General features: G+C 42.9%; 2 protein-coding genes across 2 annotated transcripts, besides 19 other annotated features; one reads left to right on the top strand and one right to left on the bottom strand.

The window, feature by feature from the left end:
* Window positions 1–21: part of a tandem repeat that runs on past the window's edge.
* Window positions 22–81: 60 nt separating this feature from the next.
* Window positions 82–3414, top strand: EKO05_0002465 (uncharacterized protein; the record flags this gene model as incomplete). Its single annotated transcript, XM_038937913.1, has 5 exons — window positions 82–491; window positions 536–1575; window positions 1623–2095; window positions 2141–3114; window positions 3174–3414. 5 exons carry the CDS (start codon window positions 82–84, stop codon window positions 3412–3414), a joined length of 3138 nt encoding a protein of 1045 aa, XP_038801065.1.
* A 1599-nt stretch (window positions 3415–5013) lies between these two features.
* EKO05_0002464 (uncharacterized protein) lies at window positions 5014–6703 on the bottom strand (the record flags this gene model as incomplete). Its single annotated transcript, XM_038937843.1, has 3 exons — window positions 5014–5808; window positions 5862–5949; window positions 6000–6703. The coding sequence occupies 3 exons, from the start codon at window positions 6701–6703 to the stop codon at window positions 5014–5016; spliced, it is 1587 nt and encodes a 528-aa protein (XP_038801064.1).
* A 1656-nt stretch (window positions 6704–8359) lies between these two features.
* Window positions 8360–9736: a mobile genetic element.
* Window positions 9737–11815: a mobile genetic element.
* Window positions 10022–10059: a tandem repeat.
* Window positions 11806–19105: a mobile genetic element.
* Window positions 11807–11811: a direct repeat.
* Window positions 11812–12013: a long terminal repeat.
* Window positions 11812–19102: a mobile genetic element.
* Window positions 13422–13469: a tandem repeat.
* Window positions 16313–16437: a mobile genetic element.
* Window positions 16313–16443: a mobile genetic element.
* Window positions 16313–16467: a mobile genetic element.
* Window positions 16586–16722: a mobile genetic element.
* Window positions 16586–16725: a mobile genetic element.
* Window positions 16610–16722: a mobile genetic element.
* Window positions 18901–19102: a long terminal repeat.
* Window positions 19103–19107: a direct repeat.
* Window positions 19103–21580: part of a mobile genetic element that runs on past the window's edge.
* Window positions 20864–20945: a tandem repeat.

Raw genomic sequence — 21580 nt, 5'->3', positions numbered from 1 at the left:
CACCACACGCCACACACCACATCCCTCCTCTCCACACCCCCCACTCGCCCTCTCGCTGCCCCGCAACACCGACACCCCGCCATGAACGTCGAGTTCGGCATAGAAGTGCCCGGCGAGGCCAATCCCCTCACCGAGGGCCTCTTGTTCCACGTCCTGCGCTCGGCCGCCTCCACCGACCCGCAGCAGATCCAGACAGGCACCAAGCAGCTGCAGGCGTGGGAAAAGGCCCGCGCCTTCTACCCGCTGCTGCAGACCGTCTTCCTCGACAAGTCGCTGCCCCTCGAGGTCCGCTATCTGGCCGCCATCCAGCTCAAGAACGGCATCGACAAGTACTGGCGCAAGACGGCCACCAACGTCGTCCCAAAAGAAGACAAGGCCGCCATCCGCGCCCGCCTGCTCGAGAGCGCCGTCCACGAGGCCGACCAGCGACTGGCCCTGCAGAACGCCCTTGTCGTCGCCAAGATTGTCCGATTCGAGTTCCCCAACGACTGGTAAGGGGCCGTCTATGCAACACGTGCAGTGCTGATGGTACCAGGCCAGACCTCTTCCAGCAGCTCCTGCACATCCTCCGCGCCTCGACCGACCCCGGCGCCTACCGCCTGCAGCTGCCCCGCGCCCTCCTCGTCCTGCTGTACATCGTCAAGGAGTTGTCGACGGGCCGCCTGCTGCGGACGCGCCAGAGCCTGCACACGGTCGCACCCGACATCTTCAATGTCCTCGCCACCATCTACGTGAACAAGGTACAGACATGGCAGTCGCTCCTGCGCGACGCCGGCGAGGGGGAAGGAGGCGCCCTTGAGAGCATCGAGCACAGCTTGATCGCCATCAAGATTATTCGTAGACTGCTCGTTGCCGGCTACGAGTTCCCAGGCAGGGAGAAGGACGTGCAGCAGTTCTGGACACTGACGCGATCGCACTTTGGCCACTTCTTCCAGTACGTGTCTGCTGAGAACTCGCCGCTTGGGGAGAGCGTGCAGAGCTGGATCGAGAAACACTTGATGCAGCTCTCCAAGCTCCACCTAAACATGGCCCTTACGCACCCTGCCAGCTTCGTGCTACTACCCAACTCAATTCCTCTTGTGCGCGACTACTGGACCCTGATTGCGCGACTAGGTGAGACATGGGGCTCCAAGTCGCTCGACGCCGCGCAGATGGGCACAGACGGGGACGCAGAAGACGAGCCGCCCGTGCTCGAACGACTCGGCCTAAAGGGCCTTCTCTTGATACGCGCGTGTGTGAAGATAGTCTTTTACCCCACGCAGACCTTCAAGTACAAGCAGCAGCAGGAGAAAGACGAGCGGTTCCAAGCCACGCAGGCCGTCAAGCTGGAGCTCCTCACAGACGATCTTGTACGTGAGATGATCTCAACCCTGGTCACGCGCTTCTTCGTCTTCCGGCCGAGCGACTTGCGCATGTGGGAAGAAGAGCCCGACGATTGGGAGAAGAGGGAAGAAGGCGCTGAGGATTGGGAGTTCGCCATTCGCCCTTGCGCTGAGAAGCTGTTCCTAGACCTCGCAAAGAATTTCAAAGATTTGATCGTCCAGCCGCTGCTCCAAGTCTTCTACTCTGTTGCCAGTGAGTCGCGCCGCTGTCCACACTTGCACGCCTACTGACCCTCACAGCACCGGAGAATGAAGACATTCTGTTCAAGGACTCGGTCTACACCGCCATCGGTCTTGCTGCTGACATACTGCACGACCAGCTCGACTTTGATGCTTTTCTCCAAAACACGCTTGTCGCTGAAGTAGGCAAGCAGAAGCCTGGCTTCAACATCATCCGCCGCCGCATCGCCATTGTCATCTCGCAGTGGATCGCCATTAAGATCGCCCAAGAGAAGAAGCCGATTGTGTATCAGATCTTCCAACACCTGCTGGACACGAGCGACCCACTTAACGACCAAGTCGTTCGCGTTACTGCTGGACGGCGATTCAAGGACATTGCTGACGAGTGGGAGTTCCATGCCAACAACTTCCTACCGTATGCGCCGACTACACTCGAGAGGCTGATGGCGCTTGTGCGAGAGGTCGATCTGCCAGACACGAAGATGGCCCTTCTCAACACCATTAGTATCATAGTAGAGAGACTCGAGTATCATGTGAGTTTACCATCTGCTATGCGGAGGTAACCACTGACAGTTCAGATTACACCATACGCCAACAGCATCGTCACCCTCCTCCCGCCGCTCTGGGAGCAGTCTGGCGAGGAACACCTCATGAAGCAAGCCATCCTCACCCTCCTCGCCCGCCTGACGAACGCGATGAAAGCAGAATCCCGATCCTTCCACGTCTCGTTTCTCCCCATCATCCAGAGCGCCATTGAGCCAGAGTCGGAAACACAAGTCTACCTCCTCGAAGACGCACTCGATCTGTGGTCGTCAATCGTTGCGCAGACACCTTCCGCGCCCGAACCCACACCTCCAGAACTACTCAACCTCCTGCAGTATCTTCTTCCTCTGTATTCGATGGACAACGACACCCTTCGCAAGGCCATCGAGATCACTGAAGCTTACCTCCTCCTCGCACCCGCTTCTGTGCTGGCAGACCATTTTCGGTCCGCTTTGTTGCAGGCTCTCGCAGACCTCCTCGGTAACCTCAAGCCCGAGGCCAACGGCATCTTGACGCACTTGACGCAGTGCGTGATTCGCGGTGCCGAGGGAGTTGGCGGCGAGGCAGCGGTCCACGTCTTGACACAAGACCTCATCTCGACCGGCTTCTTCGCCAAGGTCCTCCAAGGTCTCCACGGCGCCTGGTCCCACCATCAATCCCACGGCCCGTACCGCGAACTGCCCTCGCATGCCGTCGACGGCGTAGTCGAAACCGACTACTTCACAGTCCTCGCGCGCATCGGCCTCGCATCGCCGAATGTCCTGCTCGAAGCCCTTTCCTCCGCCGGTGAGGCAGACCTGCAAAAGACGCTCGACTGGCTGCTGGAAGAGTGGTTTAGCCACATCGAGAACATCGGCGACGCGCCCGGCAAGAAACTCATGACACTCGTGCTAACCCGACTCCTCGAGACAGGCCAGCCATGGGCGCTGGGCCGGCTGCAGAATTTCATGGCGCTGTGGACCGATGTGTTGGGCGAGCTGCTCGATGGCATGGACGATCAGAGTGTCGAGTACGTCGAACCCCCATCATCACCTCGTTGTCGTTGTGTTAGTCACTTACCTTGCATAGTTCACTGTACTGGCCCCCCGAGCCCTACAACCCCACCGAGCCCGAAGCCCCCGAGGACGTGCGGAAGCGTGACCTCCTGTATTCGGACCCCGTGCACCAGATCAACCTCGTCGCTTTCGTGCGCGAGCACCTGCAGCAGGCCGTGCAGACTGCGGGCGGAGATCAGCAGTTTCAGGAGGAGTGGTTAAGCAGGGTGGATGGCGATGTGCTGAAGGGATTTGGGGCTCTAGGGATTATGTAATGCATGCAAGGAGAGAGGGTGGACGACATAGCGTGGATAAATAGCCAAGACAGCGTCGCGGCAGGCATCCTTGTTCGGGCTTCTTCGAGAGCACAAACGAACAGTCTTCCATGCCGTCATACACTGCAATAAGTAATGGCTGCTAGAATTACACTACGATTCAATCACACAACTCCAGCAACATGAATCATTTAAGTACGGCCTCTATTCACACGCATCTATATCTAGCTGAGTAGAATACTGTACTCTATCTCGCACTAGCAAAGATGAGACCGACGCGGCAGTTAGTACTGCTCATTTGGCTGTGGTGGCGCTTAGAGTTGCCACACGATAACGATTGACGTTGGATCGTAAATACCCAACACTTGAAACTACCTACACATTTAATCTACAGTTATGATTTGTCCAGTTGAAATTCTTCCTGCCGAGCTCTTCGCCTGTGTGGTTGCATTCAAAAGCCTACCACGCGATTGTGCGACCTGCTCTGTGGACCGCGATCGAGCCCACCGCTCAGACTTCCATTCAAAGCCCGTACACCGAGCGCTATGCGTCGAAGAAACGAAGACGCGCAAAAATGCCACGTTACAACACCAGTCCGCTTGCTTGAATACAGGACCGCGACGACGAGCGGGCACGCCTCCGAGGTGCGCGATTCCTGTCAACGTGTTCAGTTGGCCTACGGTGGGGGAGGATTTTGCACAGAGCGAGAAGAAAGGTAGGCGCTGCTCTTTTGCGATGACGCTGCCTGCCGGTGAAGATAGAGCCTGCGAGCACGCTGGCCTCGAGGTTCGCCCACTGTGTAAATCTGGATGCTTCCTGCACTACTTGAGCCCGAACACTGCCCGAGTCTGAAAGCTGTCCAGCTGTTCGGATTCGAGCCACACAGCAAACTTACTGACGGAATGTTCAGCTTTGGTGGCGATTACCCTAATAGCAGCGTTGATATTCCAGGGCAGCTCCGAGCGGCCATCTCCCATGCCAAGGTATCACACTACGCCGGCGGCCGAATCATCTTCTGGGTTGGCTCTGGCGAGGATCAATCTTGTAAGTTCGCTTCGAATGCAGGGATTCACGCTACAGATCACTACTGCGAGCTATGGAGCTAATTAGAAGCAAACCATCATCGTGTTGTACAACTAGATCCGGACTACACAAGCCCTCAACATTATGATAGTTCAAATCCGAGTGGCAGACTACTAGAAGAGGAAGTAGGTAAAAAATTCTTTACTTAAATTCAGATCTTACCCGCGCCCTAGACATGTACAACATAATTACTTGTAACGCTAATATTGCTTACTTAAGATAAAACTCTAGACTAAATTGTTAAGCATACTTCAGAAATATATTCATTTTGAAGAAGTAGATGATGCATGTAAGATTCATAGTAGAGAGTACGCAGTAAAGCATATTAGTAACAGAGTAAAATATCTATCTTGATTGTAACAGAAATAATAATGTTGTAGACAGCTAGTACTAAACGCCTCTACACAGCCAGACTTGTAGTAAAAGAAATACACACAAGCATACATACAGAACCAGTAACTAGCCTAAGAAGAAGTCTGTCTAGCTAAACATGCCTCACCAACCTCAACACGCCCCTCACCCTCTCGATGGCGCGTTGGAAGCGGTTATCGTCCGAGCTAAAAAACTCCGCGTCCCATTGCTTATAGATGCGGCCCTGCCCGTTCTCTGCCGCGGTCTGGACGGGCCAGGTTCGGTAGACTGAGTGCGAGCGCGTTCCTCCTTGATGAAAGCGTAGAGCTGGCTCTTCCTCACCACCGTGCCTGCAGCGATGAGCGTCTCCGCGTCGCCGACGCAGGCCATCTTGGGGAACAAGACGACGACATCCTCTTCGTCCACGTACGCGGGGACCTGGCAGGCGTCGGACGACGACGGGATTGGGATTCCCCAGGCGAATTCGCTGGCTTGCGTGGCTTCGAAGCTCGACACGAAGACGTGCGTGCTGTACTGTGCTTTTTGCCAGATGTCCTGCACGTCACATAACATGTCGTCTAGGTTGCTCAGAAACGCTTCTTTGAGATCGGAGCGGATCACGTCCGAGACGCCTTTGTATCGCATTACTTCTTCCACGACGCGGCTCGTTAGCTGGTCTTCGGCGTCTTCTCGTTCGGGCTCGAGGACGGCGAGGAGCATGGCTCTCAGTGCCCTCTCCCGCTTCGAGTCGATGGAGGCGAGGTTGTAGAGGATGCCTTCGAGCGATCCGTGGTCGTCTATTGACTGGTATGTTGGTTGTAGCAGGTGTTCGTTGATGGCGTTGGCTAGGATAGAGAGTACTGTGACGATGCGCAGCTCCTTTGCAACCTCCGAATTGGACTGGGGCAGCGGTTTATCCACGGGGAAAATAGGGTTTTTGTTGAGAGCATCCCAAGTTGGCTACGCGATGTGAGTCGGTGGCCGAGAACGATGGCTCGAGTCGGAAATCTTACCGCGAGCATACTGTCTGGTAGGTCTTCGCCGACGTATTTCCTGACCAGTAGCGTGACAGATACCCATATTTTCTTAAATTCTTTCGCCCTTGGTGATGGTCAGTTACGGTATCGGGCTTCGGACCACTGTTGACTTACAGCTCGTCGGCGTTGATGTCCGTCAGTCGCGCAAAGTAGCTGTTTAGCTCTTCCAGTCGAGCTTCGACCACCTTCAGGTTCTGATCCAGCAGAGCGTTGTGTTGCTTTGTGTGCTCCAAAGAACTATTTAGGGTGGATGTCTCGGCCTGCGATGTGTTGAGTGCCACGGCAATCTTCTTGGCCCTGGCCTGGTCATCCTGTATTTGAGTTTTCAACTGCGTGATCTCGTTATCTTTTTCCTTCAACTTGGCTTTCGCCACTTCCCACTCCTCTTTCAACCTTCGCCCTGTACTTTTGAAACCTGTTGCCTTTTCCTCCAATTGAGCAACTACTTTGTCTTTATCTACTAACCTCGCCTCCAGTTCTGCAACCCGCTGTTCGAAGGCAGCCTTCTCCTCTCCGAAGTGAACAACTCTCTCTTCGTACCCCTTCAGATTGTTCGTGCGTTCTGCAACATGGGACATCTTCTCACGCTCCCAAGCTTCTTCAGCCTGATCAAATACCTTCTTCTTCTCTCGTATCTCTGCCTCAAGTTTTGGGATGCGATCTACCAGCTCTGCCAGCTTTTGATATCCTCCCTCGGAGCTGAAGCTGGCCACTGCACTGACCAACTGCCGCGCCACCTGGAACGTATCTTCGGGAGAATTGATGCTGCTGACGGCCGAGTCTCTCCTGGGGAGGGTTTTTGCTGACTCTGTGGCCATGATATCGACTGAATCACTGGAAGACAGCCTGTTGTCGTTGAAAATAGCACGATCTTATGCGCATCCTTACGCCTGTTCTTATCTTTTATCAGTAGAACGTGAGGCGAACGTGAATTACTGTGTTGTTCTCACCGGTCAAGCCACGGCCATCATTTAGCATCCATACTCGTCGCCATATCTCTAAATGTGACATATGGCATGCTGCCACAGAAGGATCATCAAGAAAAAGCGCAATACGTGGGTATCTTCAATTGGCCCTACAGTATCTACCCCATGTCTGCGATATCAAGACACCCCTACATGCACATGCCTTCTGTACTGTTCGAGCGGAGAATAGCGCAAACAAGCCAACACAGCGGAACCAACAAGTTGAAGCCACCCAAAGCCCCAGATCAGTGGTGCGTGACGGGCTATTGAGTATGCTCCACGTCCTGAACCAGACTGAAGGACGATGGCGATTCACGGCTATTGCGTCCCGGTCCGCTCCCCTGCAGATGCCTCACTTTCAGATTCTGTAAGAATGGTTTCAATCTACCCGATTGGATGTGAGAGATTCCTTTATCTTCATGCATGATGAGGCGCAGTATGGGGTTCATGCGAACCACACCGCCGGGCTGGTACTGTACCCCAGACGGTACCACACCATGGCATACACTATGCATGTGAAGTGCGTGGCCTTGTTGGCGAACGGGTTGGAACCTAGGGTTCGCAATCTCGAGTGCAGGACCACGCGGGGTAGATACTGCTAGGCCTTTGCTGTGCCGCACTGCTGCAGCTTGCTGAGATACCGCGGGATCGCATCAACTCGTGCTGACACGATTCCCTGGACCAGTGTCATGTTACAAAGTCTTGGAAAGTATGCGAAAGTGAGGCATAACGAAGCAAGCAGGTCTATTGATTTAGATAATTGAATGGCGTGTTCAGACTCAAATCAACGCACCATCGAGCTGCAAGGCTGAATCTTGGCACAGCCATCGACGTCACGCACGGCATATTTCGGGAGATGCATGAAATGATATCCCATCTTCTGCTTTCAATTGGAAAGCGTTTGAGAGTCATGTTGAATCAGCGCCTGAAAGACGTTTTGTGTACGACTGAAGCTTTTAGAGGATGTCGAAGCCAGTGCACCCAGACGACAGCCTTGCAGTCATACAATAGTCGGAGTCACGTTAAGTGTAAGCCTAACCCTCGTTGATGCCACGTCAGGCTTTGCTGAATTCAGCCATGCTGCGTAGAGCTGCATACGCGCGACTACCTGAACAATCTTTATGTGGAACTTGCCAGCACAACCTTGACCGGTATGCTGAAGTCGCACAATACGCAACATGCAAGCTCAAATTCACCGGTACTAATGCTTGTACGTCACTCTGAGGTAGTTGCATGTACAGCTTCGAGTGGTTGCTGTGCCATGATCCTGTCTGCAAAGAGCTTTCTTACACCACCTACCACGGCAGAACGTAAAAACCCGATAGCTTCTCTATACTGCCATTCTTGAAGACAGTGAACAAATTGAATAAAAGACACTGAGATATTTTTACCGGACAGTATCGAAATGTTACCAGTAGCAGCAATGCAAACTTAACACAATTGTGGTACGACTACTCACTCTGAGACCACCACAAACTTATGATATACTAAGTCTCCAGGGGATTTAATTTAATTGATTTGATTTATAAGTTTAGCGTCCTGTGTAAGTCTAAGACTATATAAGACGAGAGCAGTTAAGTTACTCTAGTAATTTAAGGAGCGTGATTATAAAAGGAGATAGTAAATATAGGTTCAGAGTCCTGTAGTAAGAGCCTATGCTCTAGGGGGTTAACAGCATTTTTAGGTTTCTGTTGTTTATTGTAGGTACCACTTGCAGGTGCCTATTCTAGTGTCTAAAATAAAAGCTAGAGTAGCTAGAATTCTCTAGGTTATGTGTAGTAGTAGTTATATTAAGAGTTATTATCCTTATAGGCTGTTCTGTATTATTTTTCTTACTTATTTATATTCTTTATAGCTAAGTAGGAGGTGTTAAGTTATTTGTGTGTAGCTGTAGATATATCTGTTGCTATCTACCTTCTATATATTATAGAGGTATGCTTTATTATATCTATATCCTAGTTTTAGTTAGTAGTAGGCACTTACTACCTCTTATTTAGTATTTTTAGGTAGTTTTATCCTGTTTGTTAGTCCTAGCTAGTATTTTACTGCGTAGGTGTCTGCTTTCCTTAGGATTGCTTTAGCTTTATAGGTAACTAGTTTATAAACCTATTTATTTGTTTTAATAGCTTTTACTTAAATTCTAGTTATAGTAATGCTTATAGCGTTTAAGGTATGCCTCTTTTTTATTGCTTCTTTTGCTAGAAGGTCTGCTTTCTTATTTCCTGCAATGTCTTAGTGGCCATGGGTCTATTTAAGGCTTATTGTGGCTCCTTTATCTTTAATAGTTTTAGCTGCCTTTATACAGTGTATTTGCTAAGCCTGTCTAGGCTTGTTTAAAGGAGTTTTTAGTCTTAGGATAGCTGCCTAGTTATCTGTAAAGACTTAGACGTCCTGTCCTGTAGTAGCTATAGTAGCTACAATTTTAAAGCCTTTTATTATTCTTTCTAGTTCTCTGTTATATATATTTTAGCCTTTACTAATATTGTAGTTTATAGTGTAGATTTCCTTAGGCTCTTAGTTATAGTCTAAGACTATAATTCCTACTCCTATTCCTAGGCCTCCCTCTATAGAGGAAGCGTCTGTGTAGATAGCTAGTATAATACTTCCTACTTTCTATAGCATCTATATTTTATATACTTTTACTTCTTCTTCTTTTAGTAGTTTTAAGATTTTAGTTTAGTATGCAATAGCCTTGTTCTAGGGGCAGAAGTAGAAGTCTTTTAGTTTCTCTTCTCTTATACTAGGCATAGCCTTTTCTATAGACTGTGTAATTTGCATAAGCTGTATAGGTAGTCCTATTCTTAGCCTAGTATAGTTAACCTCTCCTTACTCTATACTAGAGTCTAGGTCTATGTTTTGTAGGGTGGATTTTAGCTGTGTTGTAGTGTTCTAGTATAAGTATCGAAGCATCTCGTTAGCAGGCACATTAGGAAGGATACTTATTATTATTATTGTTAAGGGTTAAAGAGACAGGTAGTATGGTAGTTAAATTCTATAAGTAAGTGTTACTAGTTGTTGTTATAGGTGTCTTGCCTTAACAGTTCCTGTTAAGGTCTTTTATACCCCTCTGCTAGCTAGATTACGTACACTAGCTAAGCATCCTAGTTCTTACTAAGGAAGTTACTATGTGCACTAGCATAAACCTCCCCCCCCTAAGAGCTTAGCCCTATTAAGTAAATAAACTAAGTTAAAACTAAACTCTAAACTAATTACTAACCCCCCTTATTACTCCGCTTGTTCCTTTCCCTTGCTACCTCCCTGTTTCTGCAATCTTGTTAAGGCCCTAGTTTCCTAAGTAGGTTGTTAACTAGAGTCTCCTAATAGCTTAGGGGTAGGAGAGTCTGGTACGCGTCTTAATAAACCCTAGTTTAAGGCACTGCCTAATTTGTATATTATCTAGGTAGTAGCCTCTGTTGCTTTAACAGTTAGACTGTTAAATAACTTATTAAGAGCACTCTCCTGTGTATGCTGTCTGTCCTATAACTCCTATCCTTTCTTATATTCTAGTACTACTCCTTTATTAGTAAAGAAGGATTAATTAGGGATACCTAACTCTTTATTAGCTCTAAAGCAATACTTCTTAAACATCTTTACCTACTACTAATGCCTCTTTATTATAGCAATATTATTATCCCTACTCTTCTAAAGAAACTTTACAAGCTCCTTATTATTAAGACTAAAAATGCAGAGTATCTCTTGCTAGACTAGATAAGAGTTGTACTAAGCCTAGCAATAGATAGCTTTAGAAATCTAGGAAGAGAAAGTTAGCGCTATGTCTGCTAGGAAAGTATAGGGAGCACCACTATACTTATTTAAATAACCTAATAGTAATAAGGGTCCTAGCGTAAGCATCTAATAAGAGCTGGCAATGTCCTTATATAATCCTATCTCTAGAATCTCTATAGTTTCTCTGTCCTCTGTAACTAGTACGTACTAAGGGAGTATAGTTCAGCGCCTTATTATAGATAGTCTAGTAGACCTATGTGGTAGTGCTAGGTAGGAGATCCTAACGTCCTTATACTTGTAAGGATATTTCTTCTACTTAGTACCTACTATGTCTTGTGCTAACTTAGGGTAGTTAACTGTATCTACCTACCCTTTAATGTAACTATTATATTATTTAATTCTATTATCTTTCCTCTAAGCTAAGTATTCTAGAACTAAATTATAGAAGCCTTCTAGAGTAATGGTACAGTTATCTGTATCTTTATTATTAAAGGATACTAAGCCCTATATTATGTCTATTCCTCTACCTAACTCTATAGTGTTATAGAGGTTGTAATCTACGTGCTTAAAGAACGTCTAATCTCTAGGCTTAGTGTACTTAGTGTAGTATAGGTAGGAGATTAAGTTAGTTTATTAATAGAGTACTGCATAGTAAAGCCAGTACTGCAGATTGCCCCTTACTAGCTGTTAGATAACAGAGTAGTACATAATCCTACACTACCCTAGGTTACTTTTACTATACTTTATATAAGTATAATAGTTATATATATTAAAGCATTTATCTACTATTTTCTAGAGTTCTAGATTGTTTTAAAATATAGAGGCAAACACAGAGACTATAATAGTGCCTTTCTAGTTTAGACTGTCTGCCTTAGCTTAAAAATGTTAAGATAGGTGCCTAGAGATAAAGTTGTCCTAGTTAAGGTTAAGTACTGTAGGAACCAGGCAGAATTAATAGGACTGTAGACTATCTATTATGTTTAGTGCACAGAGCTGCTCTTAAAACAAGATCTTAGTTTTTAAGTTGCTCCTCTACTTTCTCTAGCTGGTCTTATTCTTGTGCATTAGCATAAGTAGGTTAGATATTATAGTAGTGTTAAGAGTGCAGACTAGTAAACTAAGTTTACTAGCAGTGTACTAGAAATAAGGAAAGTAAACTTGTTACAGGTTAACTATGTAGTAGGTAATTGTTCTTCTACTAGCACCTTCCTCCTTTTAAGTTTCTCCTCCCTTACTGTAAAGAGTGTACAAAGCGATTACGAGGGAGGATAGGGTTAAAGAGGATAGCAGGTGTATTGAGGTACGTAGTATGTAGTAACAAGACTAATCGCTAGAGTATTAGTAATAACCTCTAACACCTTTATATAGTCTAGGCTGGCTAGCCCTATAGTAGCTTGCCAAGACTAGCAGAGGTACCCCTAGGCCTAGCGCCTAACAATGCCTCCCTTCTCTAGATTGTTTAGCTTAAACAACGGTATAATTAGCAATACTGTATTATTTTAGCCTAGCTTTAGACGTGTTTACTCCGTCTGTCCTGTTATAGCCAATTCTAACTAGGTTTAGGCGTTTTAGACGCCTTATAAGGCTAGATAGGGCTTAATACTAATTCTGCCTTTACCTAGTAAAAGTTAAACAGAAATCCTCTCTTACCTCTTACTTTACCTCTAGGGTCTAGGCAGCCGCCTGCGCAGGCTAAAGCTCTAACTAGGTAGCTGGCAGCATATAAGCTATCTATACCCCTAGTTTTGTTAGTTACTACTATATCCTACTTTATTTTAGTAAGTACTAACCTATTCTGTCTAGCACTTTTATAAGGATAGCTAAGGGATTTTCTAGGTCTTTCTAGCACGTTCTAACACGTTTTAGCAGATAGCACCGCACAATACGCCCCAGTAACCTTTTTAGACTATTCCTAACCACTACCGCCCACCACTAACTAATACTAACTGTTACTAACTACTATTTGCTATAGCTATTATGTTAATACCTGCTTACTACAAGATTAACATTGCTAAGAACAGTAGGACTACTAAGCAGTGCTGTATGCTATATCTCTACTACATTGCTAACAGTAATGTCTATAGGGACTATTGTTTCTCTACTAACCTAGCTTTGTAGGGTAGCCTGCGTTATAGGGACGCCTAGGCCTACTACTATAGAGAGTGTTATAATAGCAACAAGAATTGCCTATTAGTACGTGTTTTATCTCCTTTTAGCTTGTTTTAGCATCTTTTAACACGTTTAGGGCCCTAATAAGTACGCTAACAGCTATTTAAGGCTTTCTAGCAACATAGCGCGCCTTTACTCTAGTTGCTGCCTAGTTACTGCTGCTTATGCCGCTATTGTTAATGCTGCTAGAGTTAAGACCACCCCTACAACACCTGCTACCACTACGCCTATGTCTATTAACAAGAAGACCACAATAGGCGAGTCTATTGTTAACTAGGCCAGCTTGTTGCTAGGTATGATTTAAGAGTACGTTCTAACACGTTTTAGCTTATTATGGCATAATCTAACCTTTATAGGAACTATTTACTATAGAAAGAGCTGCTTATACTCTATAATAGCAACACTTATGTATATAAGTTAACCTTATCTAGCATCTACGTTAAGAAGCAAGATTAATCTAAGGCTGGCGCTGTTAAGGCTAAGATGAAGCGGAAGAAGCTGTTAGAGGAGAGCAGTAGCGAGTCTAATCCAGACGCGCCTATCACCCCCCACAAGAAGGTATTATAGCACGTTTTAACCTGTTTTAATAATGTCTGACTTCTTTTAGTTAAAGTACCAGATTACAGGCACTAGAAAGACACTTAGTTAACTCTAAGAGGAGCGGGAGGAGCAAGAGGCTGCTGAGCAGGCTGCCGCCAATGCTGCCGCCGCTGCTGCTGCTGCTAAGAAGCCTTATAGTGGTTGTAAGGCTACTACTTATGCCTGTAGTAGTAGTTATAGTTAGTAGATGTTCCTTATAATAGAAGGTTTAGATTAATAATACCTAAGTTTGTAGTTAGTAGACAGTTTTAGGCTAATATAGCAATTAGGTGCATTACACTCTTAGATAGTCTAAATAATACTAGGAAGGTGTTCTTCTATACTAATTCTCCTATATTTACTTACAATTGTAACTATATAACGTAGCGTGTAACTTTCTTTGTCTCCTTATGTTAGAAATAGCCATAATAGGCTAAAAGATGCCTACTTTAGCTAGTCTGTATTTCTTAGGGTAAGGTAGGGTTATATTTTCCCTTAGCGTAAACTATTAAACACTTGTTAGTTAAAAAACCCCTATAGGGAAAAATCATAATTAAGTAAAGGTATTTAGCCTTTTTAGTCCCCCCCTTTTTTAGACTTTAACCTTAACGTCTTATTACGCAGTCTAAGCAGTTACTTTATAGTTTTCTAGTATTGTTTCAGCACTTCTTTAGAAAGATTTGTGCTAATTTCCTAGGAGTTTTCTAATTTAGGGAATCTGTCCCACTTAATAAGGTATTCCTACTGTCTGTTATCTAGTTACCTTCTGTTAAGGACTTTTTCTACATTCTACACCTTCTCTTCCCCTTTAACTATAGGTTCTTGTATTTATTCCTATATAATTGGAAGTTAACTTCTTAGTGTGTATAGGTCTAGCAGTAACGCATAGAATACTAGATAGATCCCTTTTATTCCTAGCAGGTCTACTCTGTATACACTAGGGCCAATCTAGGCTGTAATAGTCCTAGGTCCTAGGTATTTCTAGTCTAGCTTCTTTTTTAGGCGTACTGTCCTAATGTTCTTACTAGAGACTAGTACTTTGTTGCCTACTTTAAAGGGTGCTAGTAGTCGTTTCTTATCTAAGTGTTTCTTTTAATACTTGTTTAACTTTTCTATGTTTACTTTACAGGTAGCCTATAAGGCAATAACTTTAGCAGCTAATTCCTTTACAAGGGGAGATTCTCTACCTTTTAATGCTAAAGTAGGCTAGTCTGTGCTCCTTAGATCTATACTGTAACAGGCTTAGAAAAGTGTTATATTTATAGATATATAAATGCTATTATTATACACAAATTCGGTAATTAAAACCTATAGGGCCTAATTGTCTTATTCTAGAGTATAATAGCAACGTAAGTACTGTTTAAGAGTCTGATTTTGCCTTTCTGTTTGGCTATCTGTCTAGGGATAATAGGCTAACGTTAAGACTTGTCTTAAGTTTAAATAGTAGTTAAAGGTTTCCTACGTCTTTAAGTTTATCAGCAGCCCCTAATCTAAGATAATTTGTGCTAGCGCGCTGTGTAAGCGGATAATTTCTCTAATCTAGGTATACGCTAGATCTTTTCTATCCTAATTAGCCCTAGCTAGTATATAGTATAACATTTTAGTTAATTTATACACTACTACCAGTATAGAGTTATACACCAGCCTAGCCACCTTACTAGAGGGTAGTTCTGTAATAAAATTCATTGTTACGTCCTCCTATAGTTAGCTTAGTACTAGTAAAGGTTGTAATAACCCATATAGTTTATGTTAGGCAGTAGTTAATCTTCTATATACTAAGTAGTTGTGGCAGTAGTTAGATACATCCTTATTAATGCCCCTCTAGGTGTATCTGCGCTAAATCTTCTCTAAGGTCCTTTGTGCTCTAAAGTGTCCTAACATTAGGTCATTATAACGCTCTTTAATAACTTACACTTTATCCTTTAGCCTTATAAGCAAGATGTGCCTCTCCTTAGCCATGTTGTCTTTTTCTAGGTTATTTTGTCCCATTTTAACGTTGCTTAACTCTTTTTTAGTGCTAGAGAATTTGTCTGTGTTATCTAAGTCTGTTGTCAGCTCTGTCTAACTGTTCTCTCTTAATTCTTCTCTTTTAAGATCCCTTATGTCCTTTCTTCCTTTTGCAGACAAACAAAGGGTTATAGCTGCTACCAGGGGAGCATTAGGGTTCCTTCTAGTTAGGATCTCCTAAAGCAGTTGTATAAAAGCCTTATTATACTTTTATAAGGGGTCTTACGCCTCTCTTATGTAATTAGGACGCTGTAAGGGTCTATCTGCAGGGTTTGTAGACCCTAGGCAATAAGTAATTACAAAGTTAAACTTAGATAACACTAAGTATACCCTTACTTACTAATAGCTAAGAACCTTTGTCTCTATAAACCACTTTAGGTTTTAGTAATCTATTAAGATCTTAAAGAAGGTACTGTCTAAGTATCTTCGCTAATGCTGTAGGCTCTAGATAATTACAAGAAGTTCCTGGTTATAAGTATCGTAGTTGTACTCTACTTAGATTAACTTCTTTAAATAGAAGTCCACAGGCCTCTATTGGGCCAGCTTCCCCTCCCTAGGGACTAGTTAACTAAGGATTCCTAAGATAGCGCCTCTAGAGGCATCTACTTCTATCCTAGTCTGTCTCCTAGGTACAAAATAAACTAAGATAGGTACGTTAATAAACAAATCCTTTATATTCTAGAAAGCTTATAGGGATTCTTTGCTTAGCTTAAGAGGCTAACTCTCCTCCTTCCTTGTTACTTGACCAGATTTGGCCGAATTTGGCCCTTTCTAGGTCAATTAGGTCAATAGCAAGGCTAATTTAGAAAACCCTGCAATAAATCTCTAATAGTAGTTTATAAAGCCTATAAATACTTAGATATCGCAAACTGTGCGCAGGATCAGCTATTCCTAGATTATTATAACCCTGTCTAGGTTAATGCTTACCCCTTTAGGTAAGACTATGTACCTAAGGTACTCTGTGCGTTAACAGTGCTATTTACACTTGTCTAAGCGCACATAGAGGTTCGCTTTGCAAAGCCTCTCTAAGACCTCCTTAACGTGTCTAACGTGGTCTTTCTCTGTCTTAGAGTATACCAATATGTTGTCCAGATACACAATACAAGTTACATTAACTAATCCTATTAGTGCCTTGTTTATATAGGCCTAAAATTAGGTAGGAGCATTTGTAAGTCTAAACGGTATTACTGTGTACTTAAAATGTCCATACCTGGTTTAAAACGCAGTCTTCCACTTATCCCCTTCCTTAATTTAGATATAGTAATACGCCTTATGTACATCTAGTTTAGTATAGAACTTAGCTTGCGCTAGTTGTTCTAGTAACTCTGTAATTAGTAGTAATAGATAGCGGTTTTTAACTGTTATCTTGTTTAGACCTCTATAGTCTACACATAGTTATAGGTTGCTATCTTTCTTCTTTAAAAAGAGAATAGGCGCCCTAGCTAGCGACCTTAAGTGTTGTATCCAGCCACGTTGTAGATATTCTACTAGGTACTTCCTAAGTATCTCTAATTCTGTTGCGGATAGTCCGTATAACAGTTAGTAGGGGAGAGTAGCTCCTTCTGCAATATTAATTGCCAGGTTGTGCTCTCTATGCTCTAGTAGGACCTAAGCATTATCCTCTAATCCTAAGTGCGCATATTCGCAATACACTTCTAGAATTAGGCCCTTTTTAGCAGATATTAGGTTGTACGTACCTACTAAGTTCACTATACACATATAAACGTCTACTAAGGAACTTCTTATAGTGCGTTTAAACTCTTTAGCGTCTTCTAACACTATTTTCTCTAGTTTAGGAGAGTCTCTATACTTCTTCCCTTAGAAGAGCATACGCTAGCTTAAATAGCTTAGCTTAGGGTTTAACTAGTTAATCTAGGGTAATCTAAGGTATATCTTGTACCTTTATAGGTCTGTAACTACAAAAGGTATCTGTTAGACCTCCTGTCTTCTACAGGAGTTAATAATAGATACTTCTACTGTGGTTACTCTGTAGATAGGCAATTCTGCTCTGCCTACACCTTCAGCCACCATTTTATTTAATAGTGTGACCTCTAGATCCTGCTCCTTTACTAGAAGAACTGAAATTAAGTTTAGTTGTAACTCTTTATCTATTAAGGCTTCCACGTTCTCTGCGTTACCTATAGATGTAACTGTAAGTAGGCGTGTGTATTCTAGGTACACTGCCTTATAAAGAGAGATATTCTCCTTCTTCTCCTTAGACAATTTAATATAGGCTACAAGAGAGGAGATTAGCTCTTAGGTCTCTTGTCTTTTCCTAACTTATCTAGAGCAGGGTCTTTCTAGTTTAACTTTAGCTTTAGGCAGTTAGGGCAGTAGTAACTAGTTTCTCTGCACTTAAGGCACGCGTTTTAGGTCTTATGTGGCCCGTCTTAGCCCTTTTTGCCCTTTACTAGCTCCTTACGGAACTTCTTAGACTTAAACAACTTTTTTAAGGTTTTTATGTTCCCCTCTAACCTAGAGTTACTAAATTAGCGCTTCTGTAGTCCTTTGTTAGTTGTCTTACCCTTGGCTAGAGTCTTCTTAGGTGGCTGTTAGCTATGCTAACCTAGTCTCTAGTTAATAATATTAGCTTATTCCTCTACCTTTAGGATTGTGTCCCTTTAATTATAGGGGATAAGGAACAAGTCCTTTTATATACTAGGGAGCAGTACAGCAACATATTCTAGGACTTAAAGTTCTAGTATATGTAAGTTGCCTAGTTCCTCCTATAGTAGACGCATAAAGTCTAACAGATCTGTAGGGGACTAAGATTTCTGCTGCTTACATTGCTTTAAGGATTTATACACTGCTTGCTTGCGTTTAGCTAGCATTCCTAGAGCATCTAGCATAATTCTTTTTAGCTCTTGCTACGTTAGTTCCTAGGTTAGCTAATTACAGTAGTTGGTTGTGCAGTAGGCCTACTACAACGTCTTTAGGTTCTCTAAGAGGTACCTTACGCTAAAGTCGATCTTTTGTTCCTCTATAAGGAAATTAACTAGGGATTAGAGGAAGTATCTCTTACAATCTCTCTTCTAATAGTTGTATTTAGTGTAGTTGCGCTTTGCGTACTTCTATAGGGGTTTAGGTTGTAGAAGGTTTACAGATAGGGAAGATTATAGTTTCTCTACCCCTTCTAGTACTTTTTAGAAGGATAGGATTATTGCTAGATCTCCTTTGTTGTATTTACGTCTAAGTTTGCAAAGAGAGGAAAGTTCCTTGCAGTCTTTTGTCTCTTACAACTATTTGCGCAAGTTCTCTAACTCCTATTGTTAATCACCCACTTCTAGGCTATTCTGGCCTTCTCTGGCTGAAGCTGCCCTACAGATGCAAATTCTAGGGTAAGGTGTACCGCCTAGAGGACCTACAGATCCTCTTAAGGCACTATAGACACTTGGTGTCTATTAAGGTATCTCCTTATCTGCAGAGGGAGGTGTTACCTCACGCTCTACTGGCTCTCCTACAGGTAGGTTGTCTTAGTCCCTCTCTAAAGACAGTAAGCCTAGATAATTTAGTTTAAGACTTATAGTGGCTTAGGTCTATCTTTAATTATAATGTAAGAGTAATTAGAATGTAAAGATTGTATAAAGTAATTATAAGGGAGGATAGAGTTAAAGAGGATAGCAGGTGTATTAAGGTACGTAGTATGTAGTAACAAGACTAATTGCTGGAGTATTAGCAATAACCTCCAACACCTTTATATAGTCTGGGCTGGCTAGCCCTATAGTAGCTTGCCAAGACTAGCAGAGGTACCCCTAGGCCTAGCGCCTAACACTTACAGCACTCTTAGACCTATGCATCTAGGAGCTTTACACGCTCTAGATCCTTAAGGAGCTTCTAGCTAATCTTTGTGCAGAGGAGAATAAAGGCAGATTAGCTGTTAGTGCATTTGCACTTAGCGCTATCCTAGATATTGTTTATTATGTCTTTACTAATCTCTGCGTCTTCCTACATAAACTAAACGTCTAATGTTAATAGGTAGTTAACTTTAGAGCTTATAACGTCTTAAAATAATCTAAATTCTAATAGCCTAATTAACAATTGTTCCCTAGTTTAATAGTCCTCTGGCACTAAAGTAACAGAGCTGAATTACGTTCTTCTAGACTGTTAGTGCTTCTAAATTGCATCTATTATACAACGCTGCTTTTCTGTTTTATTAACACCTAACTTAAAGGCTATCTAGTTAAGGTTGTTAGGTGTTGCAGAGAATAGGTCCCTTTAGTGTTCTTGTTTAATACTTTTAATAACACCCTTAGGGAATTTGTTACCTGTTAGGAATAGCTTTGTATTAGTCTATAGCTTTGTTAGAGTAAGGGATAATCCTTCTAGGGAAATACTTAATTAGCCTGCAGTCCTTATGCTTGTTGCTGGCTTAGTAAGTAACTATAACCTAGATAGTAATGCTAAAGGGGCTAGTGTCTAAACTCTGTTAAGAATGTACTCTAGCGCCGCTTGTATTAGTGTAAGGAAGTTCTTAGAGCTAAACCTTATAGCATTTAATGCTGCCTACTCCTAAGTAATCCTTTCTTTTAGCAAGTAGGGTATTCTAACACCTTTTAGGTTAAAGATTAGTGCTAGTAGTTAGGTCTTCTATAGTACCAGTGCTTACATCTACTATTAGTAAGTTTTTAAAGTTAGGTCCCTAGTTAGGCACACGTCCTACTCTATTGCTTTTAGCTTTAGTACGCCTTTGCCTAGTACTTTTGCTTTTACTATAAGTAGGTAGGTCTTGTTATTTAGGTGCGTAACAAAGTTTATTATGTCCTGCTAGAGCATAGTAAGGGCTTAGTATACGGTATTCTAGTTACTTAAGTTACAGAACTTGTCCCTCCTCTTTTATAGCATAGATAGGCGTTAGTAAGGTTGTTAGTGTCTACTTAGCAGACACAGTATATAATTAAATTAAGTGTTATATACTCTATAGCAGACTATAGGTAGTATAGTGTTACTACGTTTACTAGAATATTTCTACTGTTCTTATTTTTATAGATGTACTTTATAGCTTATACTATTTCTGTTATCTTCCTCTAGTTGTAGTCTGTTACTAATTAGATTGCTAGGTATTAACTATTAAAGTTGCTTATACCTCTATATTGTGTAACTAGGTTTAGGGTTTACTAGATAATATCTGATATTAAGTGTATTATAGCTGCTAATTTGTTAAACTTAGTAACTGCTGCACTTATCTAGAAGTTAAGCCTTTCCCTTTGCGCCTGTAGCTCTCCTTAAGTAATCTCTATTACAAACTAGCTAACTGTAGATCCCTCTATGTATAGTATTAGGATATTAGCAACCTTAGTAATGTCCTTACTCTTAATAGCCTTTAAGACTAATAACCACCACACTACCTCTTCTCCTAGTTCTAGCTCTTTCTGTGCGATTGCCCTCTGCTGTAACATTATAAACTTTGTGTGTAGTTAAGTAGATATAAAGAAGTTATAAGCTAATGTTATAAGAGAGGAGAGTTAGAAGTAACAGGGTGGCTCTGCTTTAAGAGTGTCCCAGGCAGCTGTAGGCCTGCTTTTCTTCTGCGCTTTTACTTACTATTTATGTTTTTTACTTACTATTTATAGTTTTACTCACTTACTTTTACTTACTATAATTATTAATTATTTATAAACAGTTGTTTTAGTTATAAGCTGTTAGCTTACACCTTTCTCTGTACTTAGTAAGTACCTAGGCTAAGTTACTTTTACTAGTGTTAAGTTTCAGCTAATTAGGAGTTAACTAGTAAGACCTGGTAACTGCTAATTAGCTTATAGCTTTAGTAGTTAGAACGTTACCCCCCTATCTTTAGCAGTCCGTCCTATAGACTACACTGCTATTCCTTATTATTAGAGTCTAAATTAGATAATTTATTATATATTTTATATTACAGTCTTTTATACTATATAAGAGGTTAAGGGTAGATTTTAATACTTAGTAAATTTCAACTAGTAGGCGTTCTTCCTTTGCTTGCTGGAATAGGGGTGCTTAAATTCTTAGCAGCCTTGCTTTGTCTGCTCTATAGAAACATGTCCTTATAGTTTTAATTCTAGGTATCTTCTCTCTATACCTTTATAAGTCCCTTCTCTTCTAACTAAATATCCTCTAGTAAACGCTTACAGAACTTCTTTATTCTCTACCCTAGCACTATATATGGCATACTAGTCCTGTTAAGATCTTTAAGCAAATAGGTGCCCCTGTCTAGCTACGTTCTGTTAAGTGACGCTCAGTATAGACTAAGCTACTTCTTTCTTAACTTCTTATCTC

This window comes from Ascochyta rabiei, chromosome 4, assembly GCF_004011695.2.
Source record: "Ascochyta rabiei chromosome 4, complete sequence".
Taxonomy (NCBI): Eukaryota; Fungi; Ascomycota; class Dothideomycetes; order Pleosporales; family Didymellaceae; genus Ascochyta; species Ascochyta rabiei.
The sequence above is the reverse complement of the archived record's forward strand: the minus strand, read 5'-3'. Positions and strand labels throughout refer to the sequence as shown.